The 21,360-nt window shown below is 40.6% G+C and overlaps 1 protein-coding gene across 3 annotated transcripts in view; it reads left to right on the top strand.

Moving 5' to 3' along the window:
• The window catches only part of LOC102075991 (uncharacterized), a 95,257-nt gene extending 90,357 nt beyond the window's left edge, over positions 1 to 4,900 (top strand). Inside the window, exons 8-9 of one of the 3 annotated variants that reach the window (XR_002063338.2) lie at positions 1,354 to 1,635; positions 3,399 to 4,900. Coding sequence is in view for 2 of the 3 variants with exons in the window: in XM_019363183.2 (XP_019218728.1) it covers positions 3,399 to 3,534 (136 nt within the window). In the remaining variant the exon portion in view is untranslated. The remainder of the gene's footprint in view (positions 1 to 1,353; positions 1,636 to 3,398) is intronic. The other 2 variants (XM_019363184.2, XM_019363183.2) reach the window with 2 other exon arrangements.
• The last annotated feature ends 16,460 nt before the right edge of the window (positions 4,901 to 21,360 follow it).

The following is a 21,360-nucleotide window of genomic DNA, read 5'->3' as shown; positions in this document are numbered from 1 at the left end:
ATTAAACTATAATAGAATGAACTCTGTTTCCAATTACAGCCGTTTTTATTGAAAAAGGGAAAAGTCATTTAGGCAGTCTAATTGAAAATATATCTCACATTCTGCATTAAAATTCCTCATGTTCCTCAACTTCCTGCAGAAGTTGTCACACCCTCTGTGGCTCCCGGGCCTTCGCAGGACTTTCTGTGGAATGTCCTCTGATTGTTTTTGCCCCGCAGAGGACGCAACTCAGATCTAAGACAACGGATCCCAATCAGTCATGGTAGCTGGCGTTCGGGCCGCGACACATCCCTCACTATTTCAGAGGTATCGATCGTTTAATTACACAATATGGGTCAGATTTCCCATGATAGATGACACTGTAAAGGAAAAAAAGACAAATTCGGTAACAATAAAGGCAGAAAAGCAAAAAAAATTGCTAAAAGAAAGACAACTGAAGAAAGTTGGGGCGTTATTGTACAGTATAAATAAAAAAATTGTGTTAAATATAATGCTGTATTAAATCAGTATTAATAATTTAATTTTACAGGGTATTTTAATGGTAACAAATGATTGTGGCACGATTATACACAGGACAAAAGTGAAAGTACTGGTGACAACTTTTACTGAAGTTCTTGATTAAAGTGTACTTCTGAGGTACTTCTGCTTTAGCTATAGTTTCTCCTCTGTCATACAATTTCACCACAAAATAATATACCGATAAAGTACTAAATTATCAGGCAGCTGCATCTATTTACATTAAAAAAAACACATGATCAGCTTATTAAATATTATCCAGTATGTAGTGAAAAATAGAGAGCGTGCTCCACCTCCATCAGCTTGAATAATCAAAAAGATAATAGTTATACAATTTCAAAGAGGCTGATAAGAACAAAAAGTGCCTTTGCATTTGAGGATGTATTTTTTTAATGACTTAAATTTGGATAACCAGTTCTTGAAGTTCAGTTGTACACTTGCCCACAAACACAGCATGCAGCAACAGCCGTGCTGTAATTCTTAAAGTAATAGTTTCCTCAAATGAACATTGATGTAACTGAGTGTAACTGAGTGTAATATTGCAACTTGTGGAAAGCTTGCTGTGTAAACTCCTCCCTGGCTTTTTTTTCTGTGTATGTGTGTGTCTGTGTGTATGGTGGAATCACTGTAGGCCTTATCAGAGCAAATCCCTCGTTGGTGGGACGGCTCGTGAAAAGCTTTCAGGCGACATAAATTTGCGGCTACTCGTCACAGTGCGCTACCTGTGAAGTAAAAGTGACGGCGTATGGAGGGAAGGGTGAAATCTTAGCCCTGTTATTTATGTGCTCTGTCTCTCTGTCTCCCTCAGCTGTGCTATTTTCTGCTCTCCCTCTGCAGCACGGCCCTCGCTCAGGCAGGCTCAGGCTCTCAGCTCTAATTCTGCAGCACTCGCCGACGTCCTTCATTTGACCTTGCCGCACCACGGTGCCCTCTGACGCCACGCTGCTATAGCCTCGCTGTGTGCTCCCCCCCCAAACACCCCCACCATCACCACTTCAGCTTGACAACGCGTCATTACAGGCACACACAAACAAAAACACACACTGCCATCCTGCTAATCAATAGTGCATTGGGCTCCAGGTCAACAGAGGGAATTAACTGAGCATGCCCGATCACATGGTAAGAAACATTGTCTCTGCATTATAATGACTGCATGCATGCAAAGTGGCGTGCGTCCCGGTTCTCTGTGTGTATGTATTTTCAGTAATGAGTGCAGTGCAAAGGCTAAAAGCGATATTTTGCCGATGACCTGCTGTTCACTTCACAGCGTTGTGTTTCTCTATGTGGGCTGTTTGAGCCTGTGAATGGTGATGGCGCTATGGAGGCTCCTAAATCTCTTCTATAGAGGTTACACTTGTATCATCTCATCCTCCGCCTGCACCTCGCTGTGCCTTGCTGTTGAACAGGAGTAGGTAACACACGTGTGTATGTTTCTACCTATCTTGACTCCAGGAACAGAAGCCTTTTTCTGTGCAGCAGCACTGCATTATCGTTCTCTCTGTCTTTCTGATTAACTGCTACATATAGAGAACGTGCCTCTGTGGTACAATTAAAACACACATAATCATCAAGTGATTTGTTGCCAGTGTAAATTTTGTACTTTGAGCTGCAGTAATGTGTTTTTAGGCTCGTTTAACTACAGAAAGCCACCGTACTTCACGTGCTCATGGGTGCAGCATGTTATGTGGAGCATTCAAAATGCCTGATTTTAATATAGGAGAACATGAGTACATTTCAACAGTATTCATTCTGGACCTGCATCTGTATAAAAGGCTGACCAGTGAGATAGAAAAGAGTGCATGGCATTCTGCTCTATCTCTACCGCTCCATTCCACTCATCTGTCCCCAGGGCCAGAGTCAGAGCGGCGGGATCAAAAGTAAAATCAGAGCGGAGAGCTGTATCCAATCATGTCAGTAGGAGAGGTCTCTCCTTCTACTGTAGTCTGGCAACGTCCAGGGCTGAGGGCACTGATCTCTATCAACGAGGATAAATTCAGTCAAGCCGCTAAAATGTGTGGCGGCGGACCTCAAGTGATTTAAATCATTAAAATGAGGCCAGCTGCATCATGCAGTCAATGCACGCGGTGGGGGCATCCAGCAGCCTGGTACAGAGAGAAGAGTGCCATCATCTGGCCCCCGCTGATACATCCATCCTGCTGCAGATCGCATGTGTGTGCAGAGATGCAGCAGCTGATCGGTGCAAGCTGCAGTGAAGGTATTTGTGTGTGCGCAGTCATGAAATAATAGGTGTTTGGTCTGGTATGATATTGCTGTCAAACTCCTGAAACCCTTAGACCCTTCTTAAAATTACGATTTGAGTCAAAGTATCCAGCGTCCACATTCAGAGCATACCTCCATCGTCAAAGTGTTGCTTTCACGTGAGGCCCATTCCGTGTAATCTGTGTAATGGTACAATTATCAGGGCCGATCGAGAGAGGATTCTCTGTTTTCAGGAGAAAATGCGCAAAAGCCTGACAGCATCTTAAGAAGAAGCCAGCAGCTTTTAAGTACAGACAGACAACAATCACACATCAACCGTTCCATTTCGCAAATAACAGAGCAGCCTCCTGCAACCATTATATGGGCCTAAGAGGGAGAGTGTGTGTGTCTTGTATAATTGTAGGGTTACAGATGTATGTTTGTATTCAGTCTGCTCATTGTAAAACGGTTGTGAGGTGTTGATTCACCTGTAAGTCTGTGATTGAAAAAGAAAATCGCTGCAAGCCTCTCAGACTTGCACTCGGGACAAAATTGCTTTTTAGAGTGAAATTAACAGTTTTATTAGTGCTCAACTCAGCTTTCGAGGTTATCTTCGACAAGGGTCTACGTTCTACAACTTATTCAAGCTTCATTTATTTATTTATTTTTGCCTTTATTGATAGGAAGGTGCAGAGACCAGGAAGACAGTGGAGCCCCTTCAGCCCCTGCAGAAGCCTTCAGCATACGAGTCGCCTGCTCAACCATGTGAGCTATAGCAACGCCCTGGATTCAAATTTTATCAGGTGTAAAATGATTTAAGCAGTCTCTTGTTATGCATACTTGCGTCTTGTCTTTGTCATTCGCTCTTGCGCACGCCGCCAAAAGATAAACATAAGCACGGCGCTGCGTGTCCAATTCAGAAAAGCCTTTGAAAAATAGACTCCGTGAAATCTCTGCTCAACTTGATGTTCCTGCAAACCACGAGAACGAAACAAACAGGTGGCGTTATCGGCGACATACCCGACAGCTAAAGCACACACGGGACCATCTGAGTCAATCAGCAATCACGTCTGTCCTGACCATAAACACACCTATTATACACGCCAGGCGGTGTCAGTGTAAACAATGCAGAACAATACACTCTGCATTTCGAGCTGCACTGACTCCTCTGATTGGCTGAATCGATCGTCGGAGGCATTTGATGTTATAGGAGGAGAGGCGAGGCATATTGATTGGAGGATAATCAGAGTCAAGCTGGCTTGGTCCTCTTCAATAATTCAAAGGAAGGATTTGGGTGAGATTCCCTTAGATCGGAGGTGTGATGTACATTTCATAGCCTGAGAGTTTGGTAGCAGCACAGGAACGGGGAGATGTGTGTGTGTGTTAGACTGAGTGTAAGTGAAATGGGGGGTGCGGGGAAGGGGGATGGCTGTCACGTGTGCCCAAACATGAGATACCTTTTGAACCAGTTGTAAGCAACAGCAATGTTGCTGTAATTTTGTTCTACAAGAATGAAAACTACTATTAATATTTTGCATGTGATGTGCATGTGTGTCCTCATTTGAGTTCATGATTAAATTCATGCATTTCCTTTTTTGGAGGCTTTTCTCACAATGTTCTTGAGGCAGAATGTATAGCAAACTGTGTTTACCTCACCCAGAGGACCTTACACTGCAATCCAACCATTGATTTTCCTCTAACACCTTCAGCTCTGTATGTGTGACTAAGCCAGTTTTACCAGCCATGACATTTCTGTGAAAAATAGAACAAGCATAAACATTTTATCATATTTTTTTTCTTTCCTGTCTTCACTGAACGCAATAAAATCTGGATCAACACACTGCCGTCGGTCCCTTAATCAGATTATCGTTAAACTTGCATCAGTTCACCTCAGATCAGCAGCATGTCAAATCAAATAAACTTGATCTGATTGCTTGGGTGTGGAATTTTAGACTTTAGTTAATATAGTGCTTTAACATTTAAATTTAGAAAAAAAACGATTGCCTGCTTTAAAAAAAATTGCTTTTAGACCTGCTAAACTGGGGGGGAAATGGTTTCTAAATAATTTCTAAATAATTTAAATACCTTCAAATCACACAAGCTCAAAAACGCGCACAGAGTATTTCGTAGAACCACCACAACAGTGCCATCGCATGAATAAATCAGTTAACTCTTTATTATTTTGATATGCATGCAGATCTGTGCAGCTTGCATGGGTTTACAAGACACCAGAAGTTAGTGAGCTACCAGCCAGATTCAGAGCACTGCCAAAAGAAAAGTAACAGAATTTAAATATTTAAAAGTCAGAATTTTAGATGAACACGTCAAGAGAAAAGAAATCATAAATCACTAACAAAGCCCGCAATGTGCCGCGTATATATAATAAAAAAGACATTGGCAATATTTCATGAGGTTTTTGAGCCCTGTTTCTAACTCAAAGAATTGGGAATTTGGGGAATTTTTGTAAAGGTCAGGTCAATCCCTACTGCTGCTTTGTGTATTGCCAAAATATTTTTTTACTTAGAGATGGACAGCGAGTGTTTCTGTCACACCATGTTACAATATAATGTGTTGTTAAAATGCATTTATTTAAAATCAAAGTAAATAAATATGTCTGTAATAATGTGTTAATATCAAACAACGAAAGCGTTTGATCATTTTTACAGTGCGAACTGTATATCAATTTCAGTGATGGATAAAATAATAAAGTTATTTCATTATCTTCCTTAATTATTTAATCTATGTCAAACATGTTGCGAATACAGTGAGTTTCAAGATTTATTTAGACAGAATAAGTAGCACACTTAACTTATAGTACAAGAGAAATAAATTAGAATATAATAGAAATGTGCACTTAACAAAGTTAGAGTTGATGTGTGTATATAGCTACACGTAACCAAAGAATCCGTGCAAAAAAAAAATTATAAAATTAACAATATAATAGAAAAAAAGAGCTATATTTTCACAGCAGGCAATGTGTAAATTAATTAGTACATGCAAAGTTAAGAATGTAGGAGTTGTGTGAAAAAACTAAGCCAAGAGGCTTTGTAAAGATATGATTTATGGAAAATAATTTTAGGGGGAGGTTGATATCACCCATGCAGAAAGTTGCGAACCACCCTCTGCTGAGAGTCTTAAAAAATATTTGGATTGAGGCCATTATTGTGGTGAATATATCAGTTTCAGACTGTTGCTTGGAAATGCTGCACCTTTTGAAGCCAAGCTCAAGGTGTGGTGAAGGTCTGGAGAAGCTTTAGCGTCTCCATGTTTTACACCAGCATGACCCGTCCTGTGGATGTATGTGTCGCTCGTCACACATGTCTGGAATCAAGCTGCAGTGCTGCTTCTGCATCCCAGCGAAAGGTCACACGGGGGGCTTCCTCCACAAAAGTGTGTGTGTGGGGTTTGTTTTTTTTCTCCTCCCGACGCTTATCTCGTAATCACTGCAATTACCATGGCAGCGCTTGTTTGTTTGTTTGCTGAAATGGTGCATTAGAGTGTTTGTATCCCGCTGACCGGTGCAGACGTGTCAGCCGGGCGTCCTGGGAGGGACACTGCAGATAGAGAGGATGCTGACTGCAGATGTGGGGATCTACAGCATATCGAGGCTACCAGGATGCCCCATGTCATCATCGTCATCATCATCATCATGTTGATTGTGTGTTTCTCTACATCTGTCTTCCTCGCTCTATCACAGTGAGGCAGAGGCACTGGGGAATTGCTCCACCAGGTCAAGTCTCATACAGCATCTCCATACATCATTATGCACCCTATTCACCAAAGCTGTCGATTAAGTGTACTGAGCAGTTGAAGTCATGACCTTTTTGTTTTTTTCTTACCTCATGCCCCGCCTCAAATGTGCATGGGAGAAAAATTTGTCACTAAATCTTCATTTCATCTGTCTTTTTGTCTTCATACCATTTTTTTTGATCTACCACAGTGCCTTGTGGTATCTTGTTCTTTTGCCGCCGCCCTTGTCTTGTTCAGCCTGTGACACAAGCCCCGGTCCACTCACTATTTGAGGAAAGGAGGTGAATGTGTAGCGAAATGTCCTTTCCTGTGCTCTTTGTCACCTCTTACCTGGAATCACATCTCCATACACACTCTAATTATCCCATTTGATGAGAACTGGGTCTCCAGTCCTAGAAGGTAGATGCAGGGCTTCTCTCCCCTTACCATTACTGCAGGAGATACCTGACTAATTATAGCCCCATACTGTTGTAACAGATACAGACCTGGATGGCAAGGTGACTGGGAGGGGCAGACATTGCTGGAAAAGGAGGTTTAACAAAGGAATCTGCCTGCTTTTTAGGCTGTGTAAAAGACATCAGCTCTGCAAGACAATAGAAAGAGTGTTTTTTTTCTCTGTGTGTATAAACTCAGGAATTTTCATGTCTCATTTTATTTTCTTGTTGGAGATTTTTAGATAACATTTTCACTAGATTATTTTATCTTTTATAATTGTGTGGGGTGATTTCTTTGGTCATGTGTATTTTTCAGTTTTCTGTGCATTATGAAAACTGTGTTTAGTCAATGCATTCTCAAAAACACCACATGTGATGTAAAGATCCAAAATAGACTCCACAGTTTATTGTTTTTTTAGGATGAGGGAGGCGGTGCCAATATTAGCTTTAGCATTTCTGTATTCCAACCTACACAGTGCAAAGCATCAGGTTCAATACAGATTGACCTTGATACGAAGTCTGTAGGTGAGCTGCAAGGCAGTTTCGCGCACACACACACATACAAACCAACACACACAATGCGCTGTGTGTGCTTGTGTGATTGTGTGCGTGTTCTCAGCCTCTCTGACCCAGCATGTCCTCTTTCCATCATCTCCATTTTTTTTTCTCTCATCGCTGTAATGGTTCTCTGCGCTGCCTCTTTGGGTTTATGCAGCATCATTCACAAACATCATACAGTCCTCCTCCTCATCCTCTTCCCCTCACTCATCCTCCTGTCCTTTCATTCTTTTGAAGTCCTCGATTCACGTATATTTCCGCTGAAGTGCTCCTATATGTCAGCCGACCAGCCAGAGAGACAAAGACAGGCCTGAGTTAATTACCTATCATTTAGAGCAGATGGCTGCAGATGATATGTAAATGTGTGTGTGTGTGTGTGTGTGTGTGATTGTTAATATGGCTACATATATGTGTTTGTGTTTTCAGAAAAATATTCAGACACATCTAATGTAGGTATGAAGATGTGTTTTATATACCTTTAAAATAGGACATGAATTGTTTTATTTCACCTGGATAAAGTGTTAGTGACTGAGATCATAATTATAGGTGGCAATAATTTTTCTGCAGTTACTCACAGCCTCCTTCAAGCTGCTCATGTGTTCATTTTAAATGTATGTTTAACATCCTGTTCCTTCATATTAGAATTAAACTACTGATTTGTGCATTTGCTTTAAATTGTTGGAGACCCACATTTGTGCTTTAATTGTTTTACACATAGCCCATATTTTTTTTTAAAATGCACAAGCCTTTTTAGGAAGTGTGGGCTATAGAGTCATCTGACTGAAGCTAGGTCATAATGAGTCTACTGAGACATTTGTTTTTTGCTTTCTTTTTTCTTTTTCCTTTTTTTCTTTTGGCGACATTTTCACTGGATTCAAAGAGATTTTTCTTTTTGAAACAAGCTCTTTTGATGCCAATCATGAGCTGGTCTCTGCTCTTTCATAGCACGAAGCGCGAGCAATTGTAGATCGATGATGAATGTGCAGTGAATCAGACATATATGTTACAGTGCAGCCCGTGACACAGGAAGGAATGTAACCACAGAGGGAGGGCAGCAGTAAAGGGGAGATGGGGGAGGGGTGTAGTCAGATCAATAGTACTGCTCAAAAGACCTTTTCTTATACTTCACACTGTAAATCAGGGTTCTCCGTGCCAACATTTTCTCAGTGGCAAGTGCATGAATTACAGTGCATATCCAAGCTATAATGTGGTCTTTTGTGTATTGTACAGTAGCTGCTCCAATGTGTGAGATGTAATGTGTGTATGTTTATTCTCCACCAACACACCCAGCAGGGGTCTGTGAATATAGTCAGCATGTGTGACTGTAAGTTTGCAATGCCGCAGATGGAGAGCCACTAATTTACTCATTATGGGGATTTAATATGAGACAGTAGCGCTGCAATGATCAGAAGTAACTAATGCACAGCATCGCAATTCAGTGTGTCCTTCAGTTTGAGCCTGAGCTTCACACTCAGAACCATCCACTCTGTGGCACACTGTGCTTAGTGAAGGCTGAAATATTACAGAAATCCTTCTTACTTTATTTCCTCAGATTATTATTATTATTTTTTTATATGCTCAGGCGTGGCACGATCAGTGCAGCAGCAGCAGCAGCAAATGGAGCCCATTCACATGATGGTTAGTCCCCTACTGGCTCCCTGGTGAGCAAAGCTCTTTCACAGAAGTTAACGCTGCTTCAGGCCTTTTATGGCATAAAGGGAATAAGAGCAGTTTGACTTCATATGATTAAAAACTGTTTATTAATTCAAGGCTAGTGTAGCGCTTCTGTTCCACCATGTCATCATATTAAAATCTGATATTTTTTTAAAATTATGCTTAGCAAAGATATTACATTAGGAATTGTGCAAATTTCTTTAACACGGTCAAAGTGAAAACAACCAGTTTTGTTGGTATTGCTGCTGTAATTGTATAGTAGTATTTTTTTAAGTTGCTAAAAATGTTTGATTTCATGAAATCAAATAGAATTCTTAGGTAAATCAGCAAAATGTGAATATCCTGCATCACCGGTGCACTGACAAATTCAGCACTGAATCAGCATCGTCTGCTCAGGATCAAGCTGTGGCTGCTAGAAAATGGAACCAGCCATCTGTGTGTTTTATGTTATAACAAGGAGGCCCCCTACTGGTAACAAGAGTCTCTGCACAAGCAAAAGGAGTCTCCTGTTTAAGTCTCTTCATTGCTAGTCCATCTGGATTTTTTTTTTTTTTTTTTTTTTTTTTTTTTTTGTGGTTTATGCCAGTTTAAGAGCAGTTGTTGTAATAATGTGGATTGCAGGATGATTAAAAACACTGGTGTTATTGTAATTCTACGTTCTTGTCGTCCATAGAAAAGAAGAGAAAATACTGGGCTATACCCAGGACACCCCTGCAATTAGGTTTATTATGTGTCCTTCAGTCTAAATATATCCGCTCCAAAATAATACGTCCTATTGTCTTAAGATTATAGTGACCCCGTTTGGAAATGAAGAGCACCACACGGCGAAATGAAAGAGGATTGTGGCTAACCTTTAGCCACGTTTGAGCGTTACTGACTCCACATGCTCATTTTGATGCATATTTTCTCTTTTTCCTCACAGAGATACAGAGTATCTCTTGTATCCCCCTGCGGAGAAAAGTGTGTGCACCTTTGATCTGGTCTTGCTCGTAGTCTATATCACTCCTGAAGCAGAAACCCATTACATACACTTTGCGTCCAGATACACTTGTCATGCAATGGCAAGCTCAGATCCCTGCAATCAGAGGTGTGGGTGATGCCTCCAGAACCTGCATTAATATGCATGAGAGCGGAAGCTTCTCTATGATGTAATTGCAGTAGCTGCGAAGGTCAGTGCCTTTGCCCAGCATCCGCACGATATCAAAGCCCAGATGTAGACAAACCACTTAGGTTTCTTTATGGTAATCTTCATGCATTTTGAAGACTGGGGATGACTCTGCTGATAGGGGTATGAAAATAGATGAAAATCTGCTTTAATTGTGTTATCGCCAGACTTTTTATGCTCTCAGGGGTCTGAATCTCACATTACAGTGTTACACTCTCATGTTCTCTGCTTGGACACACATCACAGTGGGCCTTTCATCCAAGCTGTAAAGCTGTTTACAAGCCTCCCACCCATGTGGTCCTATTCTCATGGCTTCTCCTGGTTCTGAATATAATGGATCTTCCTTTTATTCATATTCCAGCTCTTCCCCTGATTCTGCCCCAAGGATTTTACTGTATATCAAAGCAAAGCACCCCAAACTCATAGTCAATGCAGACCTTTTCCTGCATTATAAAATGTGGGCATTGTAAATAAAATCCAGCAGTTTTGCCATTGCTGACTTGATGCAGTTCAGTTATTCTCTCTGTATTGTTTTGGGCCCTGTGAATCCCTCCCTGCTATGGGTGATTGATAGAACCAGGACAGGCACCAGCTCCTATCACATAGCTATAACTGCTATTAGACCCAGTTCTGTCACAGCATGTGCCTTTCCTTTAAAGAATAACATTATGTATTACAGTATTTAAAGTGGAATCAAACTTGTCCGTGAGGTATTTAGAGAGTTTTCAGTCAGTCTTCATCAAAAAGGCTGTTGAAATGTAAGTCTGCTAATCCCAGCAGGCAAAATCTTGACTTCATGACCACTGTGTAAAACAATTCAGCACGCTCCTTTCACAAAGCCACAGCTGAGGAGTCAAAGTATGTTTGGGCTGAATATTTTACAGCTGTTGCTGACACTTTCATTTAATGCAAACATCACAGAGGACATTGACACTGTGGCCAGAACTAGCCAGCCAAGAGGTCCAAGGGTCCACTGGATGGCTTTGACAAGTGTAAGAAATTGCAGCAAAGCCATTAGGATTTTTTTTTTTTCAATCAAACGCACAGCTCCTTCTGTTGTGGTGATGCCAGCATCAGCACACAGCCGAAGTAGAAAGTTCATTTCTAGACCTTGACAAGTTGTTTGAATGATAAAGAAGCGAAATGCTGTTGTTCTTTAGTTTCAAAGTGCTCAACAGCTGAAGGTTTTGTGCCACTTTGAGCTTTAAATTGGATTGCACATGTAATGATAGCAGACTGAAAGTGGAAAAAACTCAGACATATTGTTGAAATTGGTCTTATTTTCCTTAGGACTGTCTCGGGCTGTTAGTCACCTGTTTTATAAATCATTAGCTGATTAAATTTGAGTATCTTAAGAATGCACGTGTACTTCACACCAGAATAACTAAACAGCTGTGGGTTTATTAAGTTACTGATCAATTTTTTTGCATCTTGGGCCTAGTTGAGACCAAAGTTTACTGTATGTTGCACCTCTATATGTGCCAGGTTTTTTGGGGGGCCATAAAGTATCGGACATTCTTAAATTTTCACCTGCTGGTGATGCTAAAGTTATTTAAATACATATGGGTAGCTACCATCAACATCTACACAAACTGTCATTGCAATCAATCAAAATGTTTGAATGAATGGATGAAAATATAGCCTGCTGGTATTGCTCGAGTCAGAGGATCCCCAGTGATAAAAATTCATCATCTGGACTCCATAAATATCTGCAAAAAAATAAACAAATCCATTCAATAATTATTGGGGTATTTCTGGACCAAAGTGGTGAACTGATCGGCACACACTGCCATTCATAGTTAAATGGTGTTCTTGTGGCTAAAAATAATCAGTTGTCCTTCATTATGCCAGATGGCTTTAAGATAAGGAATTTCTGAGAGGGAATAGATATCCGGTTCTGCGGGAATCCCCCTGAGTTAGCAGGATAGTGGGACACTTCCTGTACAGTACAAACTAAGAAGATTTCCTTGAGCCCCTGTCAGTGCTAATAACCAAAGTGGTCTTGAAGAGTGCTCCCGCAGGGCTGTTTGACCATGCAAGGATGTGAGGAGGTGATGTTCAGAGGGGTGGGAATCAGGAGGGTGTTAGCTGATGCCTTTCAGACTGTCTCAGCTCATTTAGCTTAGGGGCAGAGCCAATCCATTTCTCTTATGTAGAAATAAGGTTCATCAACTCTGCTGTGTTTAGAGACGACTGGATGGTGAGAGCACAGAAACAAGGAGTGGGTAAGATACACGAGTGGACACTGAGAGCAAAAGACAAAAATACAGATAGACATGCGAGCAAATATTCAGAGGCTTGCCTCAGGGCCTCGGGGCCTTCTGGGCATGTCCCGGTGCTGACATCAGCAGAGGCAGAACAACCTCCACAGAGAAGGATAAACCAGTAACGGCGGATGGGAGGAAGAAGAGAGGGGAGGGGCAAAGAAGAGAGAAGATGGAGGGGGAGGGGATAAGAATGGGGGTACAACACTTGTAATCGGATCATTGGCTACAGTGGGTTGAGTCGATGTGATCAATAGAAACTGCTCGTGAAGCAGAGAGCTTTTAATGGCCCTTAATCTCCATCAGACCTGAACAGGAGGGTGAAGAGAAGAAGAAGAAGTCACAGGAGCAGCCTGCATCACATTACACACTCGACTTCTAGTAGCACATGCACGTACATTTCCTCTCACGTACATATCTGTATGTATATATATATATATGTGGGTGCGTGTGTCATCATATAGACACGCAATATATATGCACAGCTGAGTATAAAGTCCCAGCCAGGGGCTCCCCAGACTTTAGGACTCAGGAGTGAGCATGTCATATTTCATTCCTTGCCACCTATTCATTTCATTTCAAATGCATTACATTTCAGACCTTTCCATTCTGTGCTACCCCCTGCAATGCAAAGCCTTGGTGTGAACTACCGTGCTAGCACAGGACACATTCCAACCTTTGAATTCAATAAGCAGCCTGTCCACAGCTTGAGTGTCTTCAGTCATCTCCACAGAACTGAGAGCACAGTCCAGATATGAAGTATACTGTTGATGTGGTACCAAATCTTTGGACGCAGTGCTTTCTCGCATTCCTTCAAGTCATATATTTCCTTCATCTGCTCCATAGATGGAAGATTCATATTTATGAGGCCCGGTGCTGGTGTCCAAGTTCCCGGGGCAGCAGTGAAGCATAATGAACATACAGAAAAGATATTAGTGCATAATAAACCAGCACAGTACAGCTGATCTGACCTGGCCCTAAAATATAGAGTGGCCTGACAATAACCTAGATCCTCAGGGAAGACCAAGACTGTGCAATGAGCAGATACATATATATATTCAGATCTATGTTAGATAAGAGCCCTCTATTTTTCCAGATATGTGCATACATAGATTTATAAGGAAAAGTTCCTGTGTACTTTGTCACATTATGGACACAAAAGGAAAATATTTTTTGCACCCAAGGAGTTACATTAACATTAATTTGATAGTTTTGATTGTCGCCGACAAACATTTGAATAGATTAATGGCCCTGAATTATTCCCTGTTGCTTTAAGAGCTGCACAGATGCACCACATAAACATTTCATTTGTGTAGAAAAAATATAAAGTTTTGAAGAGTGCTCTTACTGATTGCTGACTAGCACACTGCATTATTCACTGTAATGTCTGAGTAGCTTCATAAATCAGTTGAATATAGAGAACTCTGAAGGCGAAGCGTTTCCCTGGGAGTTAAAGCATCGTGATAACAACATGTTTTACGTGTGGTTATTATCAAGTAATTCAAATAATAGTGAATAAAATGTAATGTGTTTGTATTTTAAAATGTTTGTGAAATAGGTGACAAATTAAAGGTGGAAAAATGAATAAATGGTGAAATATAACAAATGCAGATCCCTCCACACATGTGCACTTCATAGCATTGCTCTTTGGCGTGTATTTAAAAAAGGAAGTTGATTTTAATTTTTTACACAGACAACAAGTGGAATATCAACATGACTTTGATGAGGTTTTCAATGTTGGATGTCAGAAGCTTTGTGAAGACAGATCAATAATGTTTCAATAATGTGACATCTGCCCCATTTAATATGTAAGTTTTACTTTATTTATAAAATGATCTGTATAGTGTATCAGCTTCACAGTGTACACCATTATACTTTCTTAAACACCTCACAGTGTGGTACAACTAAAAATAAAACCTCAAGAGTAATTAAATATTATTCCTCCAGCTGATCCAACCTTACACAAACTTTTAGGCACCAGCTGGTCCATCTCCCTCGTGGTTAAAGATTTATGAAGCTCACCATGGCATGACAACATATATTGCCAGAGCACAGCAGTCCATATGGTGGCCAGATTCGACCAAACGTGAGGCAAAAAAAGTGGAAAATGCAGTGCGCCAAAGCTTCTGCTGAAAAGGCTGTGATCATGAGGGAGATGGACCAGCTGGTGCCAAAGGTTGGAGTTGGTGCTCGGTCATACCATCAAGTGCGTTGCACTAGTATGCTGGAAAAGATCCACTGTAACACACTGCCAAGGTCCACCAGATTATGGATTCATCAGCAGTAGCTCTGGTGCTTTGTGATCTGACATTGCACATATTAAATGGTTCTCCACTTTTTGCTTGACATGTTTGGTTTCTCCAGTTGAATGGGCAAAGCTCTAAAAATAATACCCTGGAGACCTTAATGAATGCTGTTGCACATTTCCTCTTGTATACTGGCAGGGATGACAAGTTTTAACCCTCTATAAGGTCCTGGTGATTAAGCTCAGGTGGAAAGGCTTTCTGATTACCCATCATGCTTGCAGCAGGTTCTTAGTAATTAGTAGATAACACCTATGTCCTGTGTCATCCTCATCTGAGTCAGGCCTGTTAATGGATCTGTGTGGTAACTACCTCCATTTTCAAATGAGGAAGCATCTATTGTAACCCTTGCCTCTCTGTTTAAGCTGCTGCATGCACCCCCATACCCAGTTCTGTCTGCCTTAAGCAGATTTGTAATCAAATGTATGAACTTGGCTTTAAATTACTTTAAATCTCCTGAACATTTCCATGATTGCCATGATTTTGGTTTTGCTTCTGTGCATTACGAACCAGTGCCTCAAACTAGGAATATGACTTTTTCAACCAAAACAATTGGTGTTGACTGTTGTGATGTTTTTTTTTACAAGGTGACCAAAAGATAAGGAGGTCATCTGACATGTTTTTCCTTCTCATCCTAACAGCATCTGTATCTGTCATTTCTGGACAGATCTTTACTGGCACATTGATTTAGGTAGTTTAATCATGCCAGAACCTTACCTGTGGACCAATTTCTGGGCTATCGGGCCCATATTCTCCACTCTAGTTCCTCCTTAACCTTGTCAATCAACAATAGTGGCACCTGACGTGGCATTAACAAAGCGCTGAGCTTGGCTCCTTTCCTCAACTCAATTCTACACTCCCCCTGCAGGCATTCGAGACCTGTGAAGACCTTGGTGTATAGCTGTTTGATGTCAACCTTATTTTCTGAATAATGTCAACTTGACACATAACTGCAGTCCCTTGATTTCTGTCAAGCCAGGGTACACGTACTTTGCTATCTTGTATTCTATTCTATTCTATTCTATTCTATTCATTTGAACTGTCCATTACCTTTAGATGGTTATAGCTCAATGCCATGCTCTTAATATTGTGCTTTTAAACAGTATCTGAAATGGCTCCCATGTCTGCAGCAGTGTCCCAATTAAAGGCTGGTTAACCTTTCAAATTCAGCATTTGCTTAGTGTTCCTGGTTCTTTGGTTTCACTCGATCATATATGGCACCAAAAAAGCCTTGATTATGCACTTCCTGCATTCTACACCTGGGTGGTGTCTATGGTTGTTTGTCCTTTTACAGAACTCCTTTTTGCCATTGCCATGTGCATTTTTTGCTTTCGTTTATCTGTGATGAATTTCAGCATATTCACATTTGCATCTTTCTGCAAATTTTAGGGTTTCAGTTGTCTCGCCCACAGTGGGTTGCTGTTTCTTGATTTCTTCATGTCGTCTGATTTCCATGAAAAACTTTTGCCAGTGTTAGGTCGTTATCCTTTTGAAGGCTGTCTGACAAGCTGTGGTATCTTAAACCTCCCACTAACCTATACCTAATTATTTCTTCCTGCTGTACACCATATTGTCAGATGGCTCATAAGCTGCCAAGATTAAATATTTAGCTTGATTTGTTGAATAAAGTGCATATAAACTACATTTCTTCAGTACATATTTCACAGAATCATATATTTCATTGCATTTCTTGTGCATTTATCATTTAAGGTCAGCATGCAGAAAATATCATCAGCAATACCACCCACAAATTAATGAGCTCATCTAATATTCCTTTTCATTCACTCTGGTGTCAATGTGAAAAACCTTTCAAATCAGCAAAGTCTGAAAAATCAAAGGGTCAGACGGGTTTACGGAGAACAGGGAATTCACTGGGGTTTTTTCCTCCTTTTTATTTCCTGTTTTCATCTTTCCTCACAGAACTTCTCTCCATCTTGCTAGTTGTGTTAAAGTTTTTAACTACCAGCCAGCCTAAGTTTAAATTACTTACAGCACCAATTCCTAAAATGTTGTGACACTGCGTCAAATGTAAATAAAAACAGAATGCAATGACCTGGAAATCTCACAAAAAATGATTCATAATAGAATATAGAAAACATCACATGTTAAACTAAGAAAATGTACCATTTTAAGAAAAATATTAGCTGCTTTTTCCTGCAGGCACTAATGCATCCCCATACCATCTGAGATGCAGGCTTTTGAAACGAGTGCTGATAACAAACCGGATGGTTCTTCTGCTCATTAGTTTGCAGGACGCGGCATCCATGTTTTCCAAAATTACTTTCAAATTTTGATTTTTCTGACCATATATCAGTTTTCCACTTTGCCTCAGAAGACTTCAGTATTTCTGGAACATGTTCACAAATGGTTTCTTCTTTACATGATAGAGCTTTAACCTGAATTTGTGATCTGTGTTCACAGACAGTGATTTCTGGAAATGTTGCTGAGCCCGCGCAGTTATTTTCCAGGGCAGAATTGTGTCTGGTTTTAATGCTAACAGAAATCCAATTACAGTTTTAGTCCTATGCATTGTGCACAGAGATTAGTTAAGATTCTAACATATTTTTAATGATATTATGTACTGTAGATGATGATGTATTCAAAGTCGTATTCCACAGATATTTTGGAAATTATTCTGTGGATTGGCTAGACAAAAGCTGAGCTTTTTGGAAGGTTTGAGTTTCATTACATGTGGCATTAAAACTAGCACAGCATTTCATAAAAAGAACATCATAGTAACAGTCAAACATGGTGGCGGTAGTGTGATGGTCTCGGGCTGCTTTGCTGCTTGTGGGCCTGGACAACTTGCCATAATTGATGGAACCACGAAGTCCACTTTATACTAGAAAATCCTGAAGGAGAATTCATGTCCTATAGCTCAAGCTCACTTGGGTTATGCAGCAGGACAATAATCTGAAATACATCAGCAAGTCCACCTTTAAATGTCTCAAAACAAAAACAAAAGAAAGGTTTTGAAGTGACGTAGTTAAACCCTCCAGTGTGGCTAAGTTAAAACAAGTGGACCAAAATTCCTCACACAGTGATGTGAAAGACTCGTTTCCAGTTATGACAAATGCTTAATTGCAGTTCTTTCTGCCAAGGCTGGCATTAGTTTTTATTAGATTTAGGGGGCAGTTGCTTTTTCACACCGGACCAGGTAGGTTTGGATCAACTAAATGCAATACTGTTTTTGTATTTCTATGAAAGCCAAAATGTCTGATATGAAAAAGGCCCATTGAATCGATTGTGGCTCAAGAGTTGGGAGTTCGCCTTGTAATCGGAAGGTTGCCGGTTCGAGCCCCGGCTTGGACAGTCTCGGTCGTTGTGTCCTTGGGCAAGACACTTCACCCGTTGCCTACTGGTGGTGGTCAGAGGGCCCGGTGGCGCCGGTGTCCGGCAGCCTCGCCTCTGTCAGTGCGCCCCAGGGTGGCTGTGACTACAATGTAGCTTGCCATCACCTGTGTGTGAATGGGTGGATGACTGGATGTGTAAAGCGCTATACAAATACAGGCCATTTACCATGTTTAATGCTCCTATAGTGTCTAAACATTCATCATTTTGTGCAGTAAAAGCCACACTTTAACCAAAACACACTCTCAAGTGAGGTACATTTAATAGCAGCGTCATTTAGCAATATCTAAAAGGCCAGAGGGGCATATCAAAGTCAGGTGCATCTTGTAGAGGTAGATTTAAATCTGTTTGTCCTTGTTATGGATGGTGCCTCCCTGTGGACAAGAGAGATTATAACACTAACCACAATGCATTGCATAACTTGCCTTTGAATTTTTATTCCTTGCTCTAAGTACACGTACAGGTATAACAAGTCTATACGAAAATATCAAATCTTTTCATATCAAAATGTAATTTCCTTGATAATTATTGACCCTATTCAACACCTGCATTAACTCAATTACCAAAAAAATATTGAGAAACTATTAGACTGCAAATGACTCATGTCTATTTTTTCATTGTAAGCGGTAATAAAGCCTTTTCAGCTCACATCTACATTATATCATTGTGTTCGGCAAAATGCTCAGTCTCTACTTTCAGTTCTCTGATAATGATATAACCATGGCAACAGAGACACCTTGGGAAAGGGCAGGCAGAATACTTAGACATTACTGTCAGTCAAAACCCTGCTTTTTCAAATGGGAAATAAAACTCTGCTGATTATTTCACTTGGCTTGCTGAGTAACACCTTGAAACTTCGGCACGGCTTTGAATGGGACGCCGCTGACATTTGCAATTGTTGATGCTCTCGCATTACGCCACTTTTAACTGGTAGCATCTAAATATGTATAAAGAATGATTTCAAGCTCCTCTGATCAACTGCGTGTCAGTTAACATAGTCATCAATTGGACTAATGTTCTGTGAGGACGTATTGAGTGACATGCCTTGGCCCAGAGTATGAAAACCTTCAAAACATCGAGGAAGTGCCAACCCTGAGACTTGCCCTAACCTTGCCTTGAGCCATGTGTTGATGAGCCTTCAGTGTGACTGAAACTTCAAAGGCATTTCAGCTCTCTGAGCAGTGGATGCTGCTTCTTCTCTCTCATCTTCACTCGACAGAATCTCTCTCCAGAAGGACATTTTGATAGTTTGAAAAAAGAAATAAATAAATAGAAACTTTGCCTGGCATTTTATTGGAACAGCTTTGGCCACTGTGGATAGGGGCAAATTAACTGCATGGTGACGTTAAAGTCATTAACCAGCTACTTTGACTCCTTAAAAGATAAGTACAACATGACAAGCCATTGAAACTGAACCAAAAGAGGAGTGGGTCTGCACTGCATATGTTTCTCTGTTTAATCCTACTTATTTAAAAGCTACAGATGTGTGGTATTCACAAAACAGCGGAGAAAGAGGTGGTTTTGCTGCACTTTTCATCAGTTAAATGAGCAAGGTTACATCAACAACACATCAGAGATCTCTAATTAAATTCGTGGTTTCTGCATATTTAAGAATTTGTGCACCATCACACCCAAGTAGTAATTGTGAGGGCATTGTGAGGCGAATAAATAACGAGTTTCCCGCTTAGTTTGTCTGTTGTGTTCACAGACAAATGGAGGCAGGAAGAGTGTGGTCTTTTCAAAAGCTGCCTGCAAAGACCTGATGGGGGCACAAATTAACACACAGAGGAGAGAAGTTGCAATCCAAAGCCTACAATGTTATAATTACAGCCCTTTCTTCCTCCTTGACAAACATAAAGGGGGATTTTTCTCATTCCCCGCTTACATCCTCTTTCTCTCGCTCCTCACTACCCCACCTCTCACGGCACAGCTTGGTGAGCAGCCATTAATTGCTCCAAAAAGCCGTGGAAGCACAACAAGTGCTTCTCATCCTGGTATAATTGTGTCTGTAGGAGTAGGAGGGCTTGAGAAGAAAGAGGGCTTTGCTGCTTACAGGAAAGGCTTTGTAGTGTGTCTTGGTAGCAGAGCAGGGGAACATTTGGAAGAATGTGATGTGATGGCGCACTCTAGTGGAGAAGACATTGAAAGAAACACTAAAATCTTTTTGTGACAGTTTCATTTCATCGATTATAGTAAACGCAGTTAAACTTAAGCCATCAGATAAAGGAAATAATGGGCCCAAGATAAAGCTGAAGCTTAATTCTGCATAGTTCATCTTTTCACATCACAGAATCAAAAAGAATATATGTTTTTATCTGTTAACATGCAGGTCCAAGGTTTCCCAAATGCCCACCGATACTCTGATGCTGACAATCCATTATAATTTGGCTCACATCCACCAAGGTCTTCAAGGTCAACTTATTGATTCAGTTGTCGAAAACTGACAAAACCCTCATAACTTAGAGTGTGGTGTACGTTGGAAACATATAGAACGTATCATATAAAGACTTAAAATATGTCACATTTGACCTCTCCTTCAAGATCAATACATTGATCTGGAGGTCACAGCAATAACACTGCTAAATAGAACTATTTAAAACTGTGTTTCTTGATGCCAGTGTTTGTATTGATAACATATAGGCAGGTAGGGAATAATACATGGTCCAGGGGTTGTTTTTTTTTGTTTTTTTGTTTTTTTTTTGGTCACTGGGGATGTAAAGGTGAGTGCATTTCAGTAGCAGTTGGATCACAGTTTTTGGTTTCTATTAAAGTCAAATATTTAATGCATGACAGGCAACAGAATATTTCTACAGTGTAGTATTAATACTTCAATTGAAGTAAAAGTTCTGAGTACTTTTTCTACCACTGTACATCATGCAGGATGCAGCCTCGAGTTCATCCCAAAGCTGTGAAATGGAATTGATGTCAGGTTTGCTGCAGCCCTCACTGATCTGTGCTGTAACCATTCATAATGAGTGCATCACCTTGTTTCTTGTAGCACTGCATGAATCTACCAGCATGTTTGTGTTGTTGAAACTGGGACTTTTCAGACCTGAAAAGTTTATTTCTGTAGTTCACAGTGCCTGGTTAATATTGACGGGGTAAATGTTGCATGCAGTGGAGGAAATGGGACTAAAACAACCATA

The sequence above is a fragment of the Oreochromis niloticus genome, linkage group LG9 (genome assembly GCF_001858045.2).
Source record: "Oreochromis niloticus isolate F11D_XX linkage group LG9, O_niloticus_UMD_NMBU, whole genome shotgun sequence".
Classification (NCBI taxonomy): domain Eukaryota; kingdom Metazoa; phylum Chordata; class Actinopteri; order Cichliformes; family Cichlidae; genus Oreochromis; species Oreochromis niloticus.
This window is presented reverse-complemented; position numbering and strand designations above follow the sequence as displayed.